General features: G+C 36.4%; 1 protein-coding gene across 2 annotated transcripts in view; it reads left to right on the top strand.

The window, feature by feature from the left end:
• LOC103030872 (anoctamin-5) overlaps positions 1 to 17,477 on the top strand; it is a 55,191-nt gene that overhangs the window by 12,363 nt on the left and 25,351 nt on the right. Inside the window, exons 2-4 of one of the 2 annotated variants that reach the window (XM_015605235.3) lie at positions 3,463 to 3,507; positions 8,257 to 8,315; positions 16,533 to 16,640. In XM_015605235.3, coding sequence (XP_015460721.3) covers positions 3,463 to 3,507; positions 8,257 to 8,315; positions 16,533 to 16,640 — 212 coding nt within the window. The remainder of the gene's footprint in view (positions 1 to 3,462; positions 3,508 to 8,256; positions 8,316 to 16,532; positions 16,641 to 17,477) is intronic. The other variant, XM_007246899.4, reaches the window with a different exon arrangement.

The following is a 17,477-nucleotide window of genomic DNA, read 5'->3' as shown; positions in this document are numbered from 1 at the left end:
AGAGCCCTGAGGGAGCACAATTGGCCTTGCTCTCTCTGGGTGGGTGGATGATTCTCTCTCCCCACATCACTCCAAAGGGTGATGCTGCTCAGCACAAGGCATCATCTGTGAGCTGATGTATCAGAACCGAGTCGCTGCGCTTTCCTCCGAGTGCACTGTGATGCATCAGCAGCAGCTCAAAAAGAGGCGGAGTCTGACTTCACATGTATGGGAGGAGGCATGTGTTAGTCTTTACCTCCTGGTGTTGTGACATCACTAGTTATAGGGAGTCCTAATGAGTGGGTTGGGTAATTGGCTGGGATAAAAAATGGAAATATATTTTAAAAAATGATGTAGTAATATGTAGCAGTATTCCTGATATAAAAGTATATTATAGACCAGGATTGAAAGTCTCAATGAAAGAAAATATCAGATAGAAAGATATGATAGATATGATAGATGGATATGATTTTTACACAATATCTTGACACACAGAAAAAAATAATTTTCAAAAACTGTTCACATACTTTCTCATGCACAGTACAGTGATCGATTTATATATTTTTTTGCTAGACATTATTCTATTAAAGAGAATTTGTTATACTTTGTAATATAAAATGTTCTGAAAGGTCAATATTCTTTAAGCACTGACAATGTCCTCCATATATTTATTAAAGCATATTGTCGCTACAATAAGAAAATGTATCATGATACAATAAAATATTGAAAACATTGGCGGGGTTTCAGCAGTGGCAGATTCTTAAAACTGCTGTTCAAAACTGTTATGCATAGTATTTATTCAACTTTTGCTGCACATTATCCAGTTAAACACCATTTTGGTATCCTCCATTTCCTTTTTAAAGCATATTGTTGATATGATAACAAAATTTGTTATGATGCAACAAAATATCGGCCCATATAACTCAGCTCTATTTACATAAAAAATGATGTCCACTTTCTTAAAGAAAAAGCTATTTATAAAGAAATATTCCATTGAACATACTGTAATAGGCGTCAAAATTTTATGCCATTTCCTGACTTGTAGTTGTCGTTCTTGTTAAAAGTATGTAAGCTATATTTTGGAAAGACCTCAGTGACTGCCTCCCCTTTACTAAGCAGTTGTTGACTCTTCTGTGACAGCAGTTTCCAGCCAATGGCAGTCTGACATCCCAGGGCATGTCTGATCTTGTTTAGTGTACAGCAGAGCCTTCCAGAGAAGCAGAAGCAGATCAAATCAAGATAACTTTGCTTTTCTGATTGATTGTTTTGTTTTTTCATATACTGTGTCTCACAAAAGTGAGTCATGTGACTTGTGACTCATTAGTGTTACAAGGTCTCAGGTGTAAATAGGGAGCAGGTGTGTTTAATTTAGTTTTCTCGATCTCTCACTCTCTCATACTGGATAATGTTGGTAATATGGCACCTCATGGCAAAGAACTCTCTGAGGATCTGAGGGCAAGAATTGTGGACTAGTTGCTCACTCTTTTTTTTACTATGTAACGATTACATCCAAGTTTATATAAACTCTAACTGCTTCCATAGCTGGTGTTGCTATACATCTGACTATATTAGACTTGTGTGGATATATACTGATTTTTTTATATTCATTTAAAAGATGTTAGTGGTAGGATGGTCCCCCCTTATATATGAGCCATGTTTCCTCCAAAGGTTTCTTCCTCCTCCAGCTCCAGCTGAGGGAGTTTTGCCCAAGATTTAGGACAGTGCTGGAAAATAATGGTGGCCACACAAAATATTGACACAATGTGGCGATTTTCACTTTTGTTGCTGGTTGAGTTATTTGGAGGGAACAGTAAATTTACACTGTTATACTGTAGCTTTACCCAGACTACTTTACATTTATTCAAAGTATCATATCTAAAGTGTTGTTCCATGAAAATATATAATAAAATATTTCCAAACTGTAAGGGATATATATATATATATATATATATATATATATGCTCAACATTTAGAGCATTTATTAGCAGAAAATGAGAAATGCCTGAAATTACTGAAATAAATTGGCACACTCATAGTTATTACTGTAGAAAAGTACTGTTACAGCCACACACACTCCATACAGCATACCACACCACCACAAATGTGTCAAACAAGAAAGACCAACTGTCAAACTTGTGGACAGCATCCTAAACCAACCACACACACGCCTGCACCACACAGCTTCCACACTGGTGGCAAATATCTGCTTAAACGACTATTCAATCATGGAGGCAAAAATAGAATTTCTCCTTATTGAACAGCCACAACAAGCCCCAGTAGGCCGTGTGTGTCACCGACAGGAAGACTGTAAAAAAACAAAGACATCATTCAGGAATAAAAGGTCAAGAGCAGGGCAGACTAATGTTGCAAGCAAATTAGAGTAAACATTGTTTAAACTTGGTCCTTTTGTCCAGTCTGGAAAATCCTATAGAAGTGATGAGTAATGTGACCAGAATATTAAAAGGTTTATATATACAGCTCTGGAAACAAATTATGATTTTCTTTCATTTTACCAAATTTAAAACATCTGAAATATAATCAGGAGGAAGATGGATGATCAAAAGCCATCAAACCAAACTGAACTGCTTGAATTTTTGCACCAGGAGTAAAGCAGCATAAAGTTATCCAAAAGCAGTGTGTAAGACTGGTGGAGGAGAACATGATGCCAAGATGCATGAAAACTGTGATTAAAAACCAGGGTTATTCCACCAAATATTAATTTCTGAACTCTTAAAACTTTATGAATATAAACTTACTTTTTTTTGGATTGGTCTGAAAGCTCTGCATCTTTTTTGTTATTTCAGCCATTTTTCATTTTCTGCAAATAAATGCTCTAAATTACACTATTTTTATTTGGAATTTGGGAGAAATGTTGTCTGTACGTTATAGAATAAAACAGCAATGTTTGTTTTCCTAAAACATATACCTATAAATAGCAAAATCATAGAAACTTATTCAGAAACTAAAGTGGTATCTTAATTTTTCTCATAGCTGTATAAGGTAAGTCTGTGACAAAACACATTCCTAAAAAAAAAAAAAAAAAAAAAGAGTTGTAAATGTAAACCAAACCTGTTTATACCTAATAGCACTAAATACCATGAAGTGAAAGAGTTTGTGTTGGCAGGTAAGCTTGGTATTAGCAGGAATTGGTTGAGAAACCGCCCACTGAAGGAGATACTAGGTGTCGTGTTTCCAGCATGACTTGGGGAAAACTAACACTCACGACAAGAGACATCCACGCTGTTGGCAGGACTTCAACCTTTGGGTACCAACTGGTGTTTAGAAAGAGTTTATAGCCTCATATAAAATGTGACTGAGAGAGAACTACTGTATCATCTATACTGTGTGTGGTGTTTTATTATTATTTATTTAAACAGACTGCCTCTGTTTTAACTGTGCTTTCTCTAGTTTTCTACATTTACAAATACTGTATATAATTTCTTTCTTTTTCTTTTCCTTCAACCCTTCAACTCTCTGGGTAAGATGGTTTTGCGGTGTTGACCGGCTACAGGAAGACCTTTATAGCAGGTATGGACAGAAGCTGCTGTGATGTGCTGTTTATCTGTCCATCCATCCGCCAAGTTATTGTTATCCACGTTCTTGTTTGCTTAAATATGAGGCATCCGCTACTCTCAGCTTTGCTCTGTTTGCTCAGTGGCGACTTGCCTGTTTGTTGTTCTCCATGCTTTAGACCATAGTTCTTTCATTTGTCTTTCAAGAATTTGACCTAATGAGACACTAACCATTTATTTATCATTCAGTTTAGGATAATAGCTGATGAGAACACCCCAGGATTTACCAATATTCGCAGTTTAAGCACCAAAGTTTAGTGTTTTAGTATTTTTATTTGAAGCAGGCTACATAACATTGTCATGGCAGATGCTGTCATCACTTGCTATGACAGATTATGTATTCAAATATATCAGAAATATACTAGTGAATCTAAATAAAAATTAAACATTTGGCCGAAGGCAGAATAACACTAAATGAATTATAAGGCTAATTAAAAAAAAGAAAAAGAAAAAGCGGTTAAAAAAATACAATTTAAAATTGTTTTAAGATCACTTAACCTTTTTATTAACACAGACCAAAAAAGAACAATACATTTATTCAATATTGTTATTCCAAGCATACATTTACTTCAGTAGTGCTATACTAATCATGCATTTATCTTACATTTACCTATCATACAGTAAATGAACATAACCTCAATAATATTTGATAATCGTGATATCGCTTTTGTGATTATTTTCTGTGGCTACGTACATGCAGTAGGTGACGAAAAAAAGTATGTATTTCCCAAACTATGATAAATTACAAATTTGTTATCTTTAAAAGGGCATAATTGCTTTGTTATGCTATTCTAGTATCGTTATGTCAGTGGCATTTAATGACAGTTATTTCTGTGATGATATATTGTCCACAAAAAATTATCGTGACAGGCCTACATTTACCTCAGTAGAGCTATACTAATCATTGATTTCCTTAGGTAGTGCTATTCTAGTCATACATTTATCTTACTAATGCTATTCTAATCATGCATTCATATCAGTAGCGCTATTCTAACCATATGTTTACTTCAGTATTGCTATTCTAATCATACATTTACTCCAGTAGACAATTCTAATCATACATTTATATCAGTAGTGCTGTTAGACAAATGGTGAAGAGGATTTATTTTCAGCTGAATAATTGAGGTTGCCAGATAATAATTACATTTTCACACCCTATTGACAAACTATATGAATCGGACCCTTATGTTTGTCTGCCGTATTCTTCATTTATTTTTTGCTCATTTCTGCCTTGGTAGATCTTTCTTTCAGAATCAGTGTTAAATGTTAGTGTGTGAGTGTGTGTCAGCCAGGTTGTGCTGGTCTGTATCTCGGCCTGTATCTGTGCTGAAAGATTGCTTCCCTGAGTCTGTCAGATGCTGTTGTTGGAGTGCCAGCTGGGGCAGACGCACCGTGAGATTTATTCTGCATTTAGAAATTCAGATTCATAATCTGCCAACTGTACTCAACTGCACTGAATGAAATGAGAGCCCAGCTTGTGGTCTGTGTCATTTCCTGCAGTCTGTCTGTGTGTGAACATATAAATATATTATTTGTGTATGTACATGTATCTACACACATTTACAGTATGGATGGGACAATATATAAGTATTGTAATATATAATTTTGTTTTTCATTTCAATATTTATGGTCAAATTCTATAAACCATTAAATCAATAATTTCTGGTATTTGCTTATTTAGGAGTATTTTATCCTTATCAAAAAAACACAGATGCCGTAAAGTATTGTAAAGAATTGTCTTGAGATGTTGAGTTATCATGGGCCGTGTGATTTGCACCCCGAATTTACAGAATATTACCAGCATTGCTTTATATGTTCATGTAAATTAGGGTGAAATAGTTAATATATTCAGATTTAATTCATATGTTTAAGTGTCATGTGTGCTTAAAAGACAAAATTATTTACATAAATATTTGTATTATATTAAAAAAAATATATATAATTGTTATAAACAGGTAAGTCAGGAAAAGGTTGAGAACTTATCCTTGTTTTAGCCCACATTTGTGCGAATGCCAAAATAAAGGGTTTGGATCTATTTGATCTGAGAGTTTCTGGGACAGATGCAATTTCCTCTTCCTGTTATTTTTTCTTTCATGTGATATTTAAATGATACACATAAGGGCTATACAATTAATCATATTTTTTGTATAGTTTTTGCTATATGGATTTTTGTTTAATTTCCGCAATATGGATTTTTTTAACAAGCACTTTGAAAGAGCTGCAATGATGCCTTAAATAACAGCAAACTCGAACTGTATTACCCACTAACAGCAAAAAAGGCAGCAATTGTAGTCTGTAGTCATGTGACAAAACTAGGCTGGATGTAGAGTGAGGCAGAGCAAGGTAGAGGTCAATAGTAAACACACACACCAAACTACTTATAATAAGTGCAGCCAAGCCAAGTGCCAAAAAAACCCTTTGAGAAGCTTTAATTAATATAGGGTCTTAATTTCATATGTTTCACTTTGATATCGGGTATAGACAACAACGTTATCACACATCACATTGATTTTCTCCATTTCATACACCTCTATTAAACATGGCATTGGGAGGTAATGTGTGTACAACTCCCCTTGTAAGTGACAGTATTGTGAAACCACCAGTTTCAGGTGTCCTTTTCCCAGCATTCATCATTTATAGTAACATTATCATGACTGAGAGAAAGCTAACGCCTACGACAAGAGTCCTCAGTGCTGCTGGCTGTTCTCCAAAGCTGGCTGTTTTTAAAATCATACCGAAAGTTCTCCTGAAGTTCAGAGAGCACAGAGATGCATTCCACATTTATCCTAGAAAAAGACTCTAAATGCAGCTGTTCTGTTTTGTTTTTTGTCTTTATGGCTGGGAAATCTGTATTCCTATATTCTCTTCTCCTCAGAGATTCTAAGAATAGTTGACCTTTGACCTACAGGAGATGAGACATGTACCATCTGCTTTTTACCCATGTTTTTACATTCAGCTTAATATTAATGTTCAGTTCAGTGTTGTTTGTTTGACTCAGTACTGAATCAACTGCATTTTGAGCTTTCTGTTTCAGAGGATTATGATGTATATGTGTGTGTGTGTGTGTGTGTGGGTAGACAAAGCATTTTCCCCATCATTGTTGTACTCATTGACTGACTGTAGAAAACAGAATGTTTTGTTTATTATTCAAGGATTCAAGGAGACTTAACTGTCATTCACATCATTTGTGGTACACAAGGTGGAATGAAATTGTAATCTCTTGGTTCAGTTACACCCAAGAGCAATTGTTATGGAAGATAAAATAAAATATAATAAAATAAGAATAAAATAGGAATAGAATAGAAATAAAATATAAAATGGAAAAATAACAATATAAATACACATAATATAAAGATAGTAGGGAAGTAGGGATGTCGCAGCAACATGAAACAAGTGCAAGTGCATAAAAGTGCACTATAGCACTTGCGCTATAGCAGCATGGATTAATGTGAATGAATAGCAGTAACATGATATAAAATATGACCTGTGATAATCACAATATTACAAGTGACTATTAACATGATTAAAGTGTGGTGGAAGGCTGTAACAAATACAGAAAATATTGAAAAAAAAATCAAACCATATTGCTGACTTGTTGTCATCTGCAGTTGTCTGAATGAGGGGTGGGCGATATGGCCCTAAAATAATATCACAATATTTCATACTAATAATATTTCAATATATATACTGATACTCTTGGCAATATGACAAAACACCTAATTAAAAAATAATGTAAAGAATGCACTGCATCAACAAATCAAATTAAATTTGAATTAAATTTTATTATTGCATATGTATGATATAAGAAAATACAAATATAAAATACAAGAATTTTATCAGATTTGTAACAGAAGTCAATGATCCCACAGCCCCCAGTCTGAATATATAAGTGGTAAGAAAAACAAATTAGGTTGTTAGATTGTCTTAGATTGGATTATATCTTAGAATCTGATTAGGGATTTAATAGGAAAAGCAGGATTTCCGATAAAAATCATATTTGCATCATGTATATGCTTACTCTGATTTCTTTTAGGGTTTTTTTTGTTTAGTCTGCGATGCACACACATGCAAACAGATTGAACAAAAAAAATCTATATATTAAAGATTGGAAAGAAATTGCGCCACGTTTACAAAAAGTACCGTCAAGTTTTTATTATTTGACTATTTAAGATTTACTGTGTTTATTGGCTGATTACAATATAGACTCCCAAACCTATAGTTTGTCCTGTATTTAATGTAAATGGGTTGATCAGGAAGAAACTGACAATCAAATTGTCTGCAAATAGTGGATTATTTGCATGGATAGTGGATTACAAGTGCATGTAAACACAGTGTTCAGTAATCAGAATTACAATCTGGGTACATTCTAAAAAATGTAGAATAAATTATGGGCGTCTGGCTTTGGCTGTGGACCCACACTAATTTTATTTAATTTTTTATGAACTGAAGGGACATTGAAAATAGTCATAGAAAAGAAAACTTTTATTTATGTGATATTAGATATGTCTGACACAGTTGATTACTGACTTCAATTACTGATTAAACGTATTAAATCAACAAGAAAATTCTAATCAACAAAAAAATTTAATTGCAATAGTGTTAATATGCAGTATTACTTTAGCATGTAAAGGTTCACTCATGCTATAATTTTTTTTTGCTACAGTGTTTTGTAAAGTCAGACTCAATTTGCTTTCCTCCTCCACAGAAAATAATGGTCTCCTCTCCATCTCAGACCGAGAAACACCCCTGCCAGGCAATCAGGAGGTAAGTGTCACCTTCCTTCACCCCAATTTCCCTACAGAGCTCAGTCTTTTTAGGTGTTGTTACATAATCATATGTTATTTTATATTTTATGATACAATTCAGTATTTTCATGCCTTTTTTAATCATTGGAAAGTATTTATCCATGTCCAACCTCTGAAACCATTGTCTCCAACTGTTCAGCCTCTTTCTCGTGACCTCCCATATGCTTGAGCACATTTCATTTCCAGTAGTGTTTTCTGTTGGTTAGAGGTCAGAAGCTGTCGTCGTTTCCTGATGCTTATGGCTCTCTAGGTAATGGGGGTGGATGTACACAGCAGGTTGCTGTCTCATATTTCATGCACCCTCACTATAGGTTTACACATGATTGAATTTAATTTATTAGATTTACTAACCAGCCACTTCATTAAAACCTTCCATGTTTAAACAATCAATGTCCACTTCGTCGGATTCACTTACCAGATCTGTTTCTCTGCATGCTTTTGTTGTCAGTGTCCATTCACCCTGATTTTCAGTGGTCAGGACCTCACAGGACCACCACAGAGCAGCTATTATTTGGGAAGTGGGTCATAAAAACAGAGGAGGTGGTGCTTTTAATGAAGTGGCTAGTCTGTATACACATGCGTAAATGCCTCCCACAGCTTTATTTAATAGTATATTATCATTAGCTATCATTGCTTAGCAAGATAACTCACAACTGCTCCATTTTAAAATAATTTATACAACTCTGAAAAATCAAAAGACGACTTTTAGTTTCTGAATCAGTTTCTCTGATTTTGCTATTTATAGGTATATGTTTAAGTAAAAGGAACATTGTTGTTTTATTCTAGAAATTACGAACAACATTTCTCCCAAATTCCAAATAAAAATATTATAATTTAGAGCATTTATTTACAGAAAATGAGAAACGGCTGAAATAACAAAAAAGATGCAGCGCTTTCAGACAAATAATGCAAAGAAAACAAGTTCATATTCATAAAGTTTTAAATGTTCCAAAATCATATTTGGTGGAATAACCCTGTTTTTTAATCACAGTTTTCATGCATCTTGTCATGTTGTCCTCCACCAGTCTTACACACTGCTTTTGGATAACTCTATGCTACTTAAACTTTATGCTACAAAAAGTCAAGCAGTTCAGCTCGGTTTGATGGCTTGTGATCATCCATCTTCCTCTTGATTATACTCCAGAGATTTTACAATTTGGTAAAATCAAAGAAACTCATCATTTTTAAGTGGTCTCTTATTTTTTTCTTAGTGTTTTTTTTTTTACAAGTGTTCTTTTATTGCCATAACCATTAAGCTCTTTGCACTAGATTAGTTGGCCTGAGAGATATCAGTTATTGCTTTATGTAGTGATTTTAGTGTGGATGTTCTTCTGTACTTAACAATAATACCTTAAAAAAAATTCCAATAATTCAATAATTATGTAAAATGTAGTGTTTAATGTTGTTTTCTACATCCAGACTATACCTGGCAATTTGGGGAAATGATATGGGTGTATTATTTCATTTAAAAACATTCAATCAAATCCCTTCTAAATTACAAAACCTATTGTAATAAGATTATTTCAGCTCAAATTGTGCACTTAACAACACTGGGACTATTAAAACAATTCTAATAAGTCATGCAGCCTCCACAAAGTATGCTATGTGTAACAGATTGCGTTTGAGTTGGTGTGACATTGTGTGGTTTAGACAAGCTTTCACTGGCATGATCTGAGAGCTAATGCTTTACACCTTCACCACACACACACACACACACACACACACACACACACACACACACACACACACATAAACAGTGCTATCAGCCTGGCAGCACAAGGCCTGACTGCTTAAACCACCCAAGGGCATGTGATATGAGCTGCTGCTGCAATAAGAGTCTTCACACTGCTGTATTTGCTCTGTTTAGTTCTAACAAATACATGAAGGCTAGTTTTGCATTCATTTAAGTAATAATCTTTTCTTCAATGCATGTTGCTGTGCGAGGTCTCTTGGCTCGCCGTGTGTGGGCGTGTCTGTGACGTTTTTGAATTCAAATGAAGCTTCAGAAGTAGGCAAACATAAGATTTGAAATCAACCTCACTGTAGTTTATAGTTCTATAAATTCATATTCTGCTGTTTTTAGCTTCTCTTCCATGTTTGAAAGGCACCTGCTCTGTGTATGAGGCTTGTTTGTATGTAAAGCCACAGCCTGCTCTTCCCTGATTCATTTGCTTAAAGTTGAGCTCTAATGAACTCTTTTGCCAGAGGGCAGGGCTGCGTTCAATGCAACCCAGCATGCACCGTGGCATGAAGTGGCTCTCTTTACTGAAACAAATAAGATGCATTAGGGCTTCAGTGGTAGTGGACACGTACTGTTACGGCTACATGGCGCTTTTTCAGAGGCACAATCAAAACAGAGGGATAATGAAAATCATTGGTGAAATAAGCGACCAAAGAAAGCCAGTGGTTATAGTAATTTTTAACAAAGAAAATACTATGTTAATCAAACAAATGGTACAACAGATGGAAGAGTCTGGAATGGATCAATCAAATAAAATAAACACAAAAAAAACACTAATTCTAGCTCCCCATTACAGATGAATTAGGAAATGGACAATAATAATTAATTCCTGCACAACCTGCCCCCTTTTTGAAGACATAGAATAAAGGCCTACATTTAAATGGAGTCCAGCAGTAGCTAGGTTACTGAACTTGCTCCAATTTTATCATCACATGTGCTTTTTAGGGCGAGAATTGTACCCCTTCTTCTTGTAAATCTCTTCCAAAAACACTTTAAAACAAGGGGTAAGGGTACAAAGTACAAATGGGATTGGGCTGTGGACTCAAATTATACACACAGAATATGACATATGATATCAAGTACTTGAGCAGAAATCGTAATTTTGAAATTATTATTATTATTGGGGCAGGGTCCCATTCATGTGTTAATTCATGTCCTGGACTACATAGCATTTTGAATGGGTATTTGAAAGCAAATTTTTTTTATAGAACTAGGATTAATTAATGTCTGGAAGACTATCCCATAGTGATATAGTAGTGATAAACTGTCAAAATAAAATGTCTCTGAGTGCATCATATTGGCATGTGTAGCAGTTAGTGAACTCTCACCAAGAGGTACACTACCCAACAGTAGCTCCTGAGAGCATTTATATAGGGCAGTGGGTGAAGCATTTTACACTCTCTTGTGGCAAGACCCAGTCTCTAATCAGACTGCACCTGTTATTACTTACATATCTGCCATATCTGAGACCTAACCAATTGCCAAGTTCTGCAGCAATCCGTTTGTGTTATTATTTTGGCAGTGGGAGTATTGGTGCAATTTCACCCCTTCATGGAACATAAGTGGTCTGTGAGTTGAGTTCCCGAAAGGTTGGGGACCCCTGGTCTAGAGATAGACCTCGCTCAGTTGGTTGTTCTGAAACCACAGCTTGTGTGCGGTGATAGTGAATAAGTAGAGCACACTGATTGCCCCAGTTATTCTCACATGGCGGATGATCTCAGGCTGTCGTGAGAAAATGTTGTGAGAATGGGCACACCACGATAGCCTATGGCATTGATTCGGCACTTTCTTGATTTGCACTAAATGCATGTGTACCGTATCTTATACTTTTTAATTTCCACCCTGTAGGCCTTGGTCTGAGCTGTGCACGAAAGCCATGTTTGGCAGAACTACGACCGGCTCGTTTTTTTTTTTTTTCTAAATTGCTGGTTGAAGCTGGGTGGAGATAAAAATAACTGATGTGGTCAGAGAATGCAGCTGGCTGTCTTTTCGCAGTTGCTCCTGGGTTGTATCATGCTAAGGTCAAACTATAGGGATTCTAACTTTCGGTTTTATACAGCGGTACAGTACTTCAGCTTCAGTACTTTCCAAAAAACAGTTAGCAGAGCACATGCTGAGGTTCACAGCTAGAAGGGAACAGCGAGGCCTCAACACAGGACTCATTCATAGCAGACTGGGGTGTAAACTAGCTGAACTCTTATCTGCAGTGTGTGAGTGTGAGGCCAGCTTGCAGTTTGAGTCTTGCTAACACAGCATATGGCATGAATGCCCTAGATCCGCTCTGTTTAACCTGCTAGCTTTGGAGTGTTTGATTGACATACCTGCTCTACATAGGGTGTGAAAGCTGAATTTAGCCTGTAACTGCAGCTTTATTTGCTTTTAGACCAGAGTATTTGATGTTTTATTTTAGATATATGTTCTAAACTGATTTATTATTTTAGAATTTGGGCCCGTTTATTGTATCGCATTTTTGGACTATAAGGTGCACTTAAAATCCTTTCATTTTCCTAAAATCGCCAGTGCAGCTTATGTATAAATTCTACTAGTCAGGTTGTAAGGAGCAGTAAAGCCACTCTGCTGAAGAACAGCATTATACACGAGTTTCTGTTTAGTTCTCCAGCCCCAAGGATGGAGAAATATTAGCATTAACCGCTAACTGAGCTAAGCACTAGCTCTTTCGCCATTCAGGGGTTAGTATTATCGGCCTGTAGCCTGCTTCTAACCCCTGCAAGCTCTGCTTGAGCAGCATTAGCATTAGCTGCTAACTACACTAAGCTCTAGCACTTTCGCTGTTCAGAGGTGAGAATTATCAGCCTGTAGCCTGCTGCTAACCCCGGCTAGCACTGCTGGAGCAGCATTAGCTTTAGCCCCTGACCGTGCTAAGCGCTAGCTCTTTCGCTGTCCAGAGGCTAGTAAACCGAACTGTAGCCTGCACGTTTAACATGTTAAAACAAGCTACGTGGGACAAACTGCTAGCTAATATCACCCTGGCTTATTGGAACACTAAGGGTTCCACAGTGTAGCGCTGTCGGACTGCATTAGCTGCTAATCGCAGCAAGAAATCTGAAAATCTAAAGCTGTTAATAAACGGTAGTGCTTTAATCACCCAAATAAACAGTTTTCAGGAGAAAAATCTTTGTAGATTAACAGCCAGCGCTCATTTAACACCCAGCAGCAAGATCTGCTGAATAATGAGGAAAACATGGGGACACCCCTGTTCCTTACTAGTGTTTCGAAAAATAAATTGGTTATTGGCTGTGTTCGATCTATAGATCAATAGCCTGGTCTAGTTTCGATCAATAGTTTTTACCGCTGTGTTCTAGAAAAGCATCCCTTACCTTTCATTAACATTGTTCATTAATTCATTATTCTGGCAGTTGTATATTGAAATCTAATTTTACAGTGGAATATTATTATATTTTTGTGGTTATTGTGTTTTCACTGTTTTGTGCTGCTTTTGCCCTGTCGTTGGCTTTGCAGCTAATCATTAAGAATCTAATCCAGTATTTCAGGATTGGGGCTGTAGCAAATTGGCTGTTTTAAGCCTGAACTACATCTGGTCCTTGTATTTACTGCTGTGTTCCAGAAGAGTTCCCTCATTAACACTCATTAACACTCATTAACACTCATTAACACTCATTAACACTCATTAACAGACATTTTTCCCAGCTCAGAGAAGGAGAGCTCTCAGAAGGTACCTATATTGGTTTCAGGTTCGTGGACAGGGTCGATCCACTTTACTAACCCAGATTCCTGTCCGCAGCTTGTGTTGGACCATAAAATCTTCATAAGAGAACATATGACCTAAACAATTCTGCTCCACATCTTACGAAGAACACAAAACAACTTTAATCTCTGTATAAGCTAATATAAATATGTTGGAGACTAAAATGTAGTTTGTTTGGAGATACTGTATTTTAACCTGGAAATATCAAACAGCAAAACAGCTACTGGTATGCAGCGACTGGTTCAGCTAGTTGTCTTAAGTACAGTTGTGTTGTACAGGTTTCACATGAATAGGTACCAGGAATTTATGTTAGCTAGCAGACAGGAAGGCACATCATGCAGCAGACACTCAGTCATGCTTTTCAGAAATGCACAAAACTTCCTAAGAAAAGCAAAAGTCGATTACAGTGAAGCTGCTCATTTTCAATATACTCAACGATCAACCACTATCTTTAAGTGGAAAATGTAATTATTTATGGTTCTGCTCTTCTAAAAGGACAATCTTTATAGTCTTTATAGTCAGCATCCTGACCCAGTAGCACAGTACTTACAATAATAGAAATTGGAAATAAATAAAGCAACTAAACAATTTGTCATTTGTATAGGCATGTGTTATAGGCATGTGTTGTTGACTTTGTTGGAGCGACATTTCCCCTGTCTTTGTCTTTGCAGCTGGAGCTGTGCAGCCATCAATAACAGTCAATGGGATTCAATAACTCAGTCTCATGTCTTGTTAATGGAGAAGAGGCAGAGTGAGCTGAGCTGTTCCCTCACTAATATGCCTGAGAATCTAAGTGGTTCCCTGAAAAGAACCCCTGTGCATTACCTCACTTACATTTAATTAACATTAAGAATGGTGGGTCTAGCAGTCTGCTTCTTTCTCCGTTACCCAATTAGGCCCATTTAGTATGATTAATATTCTTTTAAACTAATTTGAATGCTGCACTCAACCTCAACCAGATGTTTTTTTACCCACCTTATTTGCCATTTGTGTTGAGTCAGCACTGTTGGTTTTAAATTAGCTTATATCATATATCTTTTTTTTTTGAGCATGGTCCACTACAAAAGCTTAACTTTAGCTCCCTTATCCATTTTACCTTCATCTTTAGGGTGTTTCAACTATTTAGCTGACAGTTTGAAGATGGGAAAACTCTCAGGTAGTCTTCATGCTTCACTATGATCAGGAGCTTACCGGTTCGAATCCTGTTAATGTAGCTTGCCATCAGCTGCCGCAGCCCTGAGAGAGCACAACTGGCCTTGCTCTCTCTGGGTGGGTAGATTGTGCTCTTTGACCTCATCACTCCAAAGGGTGATGGCGATCAGCACAAGGCTGCGTCTTTGAGCTGATCTATCAGAACCCGAGTCGCTGCGCTTTCCTCTGAGTGCGCTGTGATGCTACTCGGCAATGCTGCATCAGCAGCAGTTCTAAAAGACCAGAGACGGAGTCACATGTATCGAAGGAATCATGTGCTAGTCTTCACCGTCCTGGTGTTGTGGGATCACAAGTGATGGAGGGAGTCCTAATAAGTGGGCTGGATAATTGGCCTTGTAAATTGGGGAGAAAATGGGATGAAAATTAGAAATAAAAAAAATGTAAAAGAATAAATGAAATTAGTATTTTAAAACTGCTTTTTCTATGTACTCAGGTTGTCTGTGTCTGATGTAAGTACGATTAAAAAAAAAAAAAAAAAAAGAAATCTGTAGGGGGCAACTCCTTTTTCACAGCACTGTATTTATGTATGTATGTGCTATATATTATTATCTCACATTTCTCTCCTTTTTTCATGATATGAAAAATGTGAACTCTTACACCAATTGGTACCAATTCAGTATTTGAAGAAATGGTAAAATTGTTTCGACACAGACAGTATTGCGCAGTATTGACTTCATAGCTATTTCAGAATAGAGGACAAAGGCCGGGAGAGTGAAGGTTTTCGTGTCAGTGTGTAGAGTGTGTTTAGCTTTCGGTTTTGTGTTTGTATTGATGGCTTCTTGTTTTGCATATATTTGCTTTTCTCAGTAGAGATAACTGCTGTGTTTGTGCCCCTGTGAGTCTTCAGCTCTCGACTCCAGTAAAGCTCCACTAAAGCTCATTATGACTACACTAAATCTCGCTCTGAGCATTCCTGTCAACGGTTGCCTGGGTGATCTGAGACTTTCACTACTCTTTTTCCATATTTAGTGCAGATAAACCGACAGATTCTGCACCAGTGCTGATAATCAGTGTTTCTGTGTGTGTATCTGATACAGGTCTACTGTTTGGTGATAAACTCAACTGAACAGGTTAAGCAGCTTAAAACAGCGGCCCTGCAGCCCATGCAGTTGGATCATAAGCTGGATAGAGAGGCAGAAATTATATCTGCGTCATAATAATATGACTATAATACACTGACTGGCCAAAGAAAACTTTTATTGGACCGCCTTTATCTTTGATTGCATCTTTGAAACATTTGAGAAATGCTGCTTCAAAACCAAGTGTAATGAAAAAATAAGCATAAGCGTTATGGGTCTGGGTATTGATAGTAAGCTATTTGAAGCAATTACTTGCATTAATTGCTTTACATTAATGATTTTTGTTTCGATAAGTTGTCAGTAGATATTCTTTTGTGACCCAGAGGTAATCCAGATAATGCTTTACTTTGTCTAGACTGGGTTAATCTATATTTTGTCCTCCTCTTTGTTCTGTTTTTTTTTTTTTTTTTTTTTTAGCTTGGAACGCTGGAGCAGAATAAAGACTCTGTGTACTTCAGAGATGGTAAACGTCGCATCGACTTTGTCCTGTCTTACGTCGATGACAAGGATGGAGACAAGAAAGCGGTATGTTTCTTATGTATTCTGATATGTATACTGATGTATTCTGATATGTATACTGATGTATTCTGATATGTATACTGATGTATTCTGATGAGTCTGACTCATTGTAACTGCTGACCCAGTCATTCCATGGTGTCAGCAATTGTCTGCTCTGTGATGAAATGAGACATTTGTGTAATATTTCTGCAAATTTTTTAGAAACTTCTTCTTTTTGAAGAGTGACACACTGTAATAGTTCTCTGAAGTGGCATGTTGTAGAATGAATTCTGTATAGGGTTTTTCATACAGAGATAAAGATTAGGGTTTCTCAGACAGAGATAAAGTTCTTGGACTATATATTTTATATAGAGTTTTTCAATAGGAATAAATAGTAATATCCTCCTGAGACCCTGACTTTAGGTTCTAAGAAGCAAAAAAAAAAAGATGTCTTCAATTAGAAATTGTTGTTTATTAAAAAAATTAAGAACTATCTTTGGCCCAATTAGTTCAAAAAACAACTTTCTTTCGACAGTGAGCAAATAAACCTCAGGAGAATAGTTTTGAACATAAAATTGGATGAAAGTTTTGTATCTGGCCCATGTTTTTGCCTGAACTGGTGATAGAAACCTTTGACTGGGATTCCCACCCTCTTGATTTCAATCACTTGAGTGTTAAATGTTGTCATGTATCATGTAGTGTGACCACTATATGATACAGCAGTGTGTACAAATGAGGCCAAAGGGTTAAAGTTTTGCAAAATTATTAAGTATAATGGTGCAGAGAAGCAAAAATGTGATGTCCACATATGAGGACACATGGTCTCAGGAGGATATAGGAATATATAGTCAGGACTACAAAAAT

Source organism: Astyanax mexicanus, chromosome 23 (genome assembly GCF_023375975.1).
Source record: "Astyanax mexicanus isolate ESR-SI-001 chromosome 23, AstMex3_surface, whole genome shotgun sequence".
Lineage (NCBI taxonomy): Eukaryota > Metazoa > Chordata > Actinopteri > Characiformes > Acestrorhamphidae > Astyanax > Astyanax mexicanus.
The sequence above is the reverse complement of the archived record's forward strand: the minus strand, read 5'-3'. Positions and strand labels throughout refer to the sequence as shown.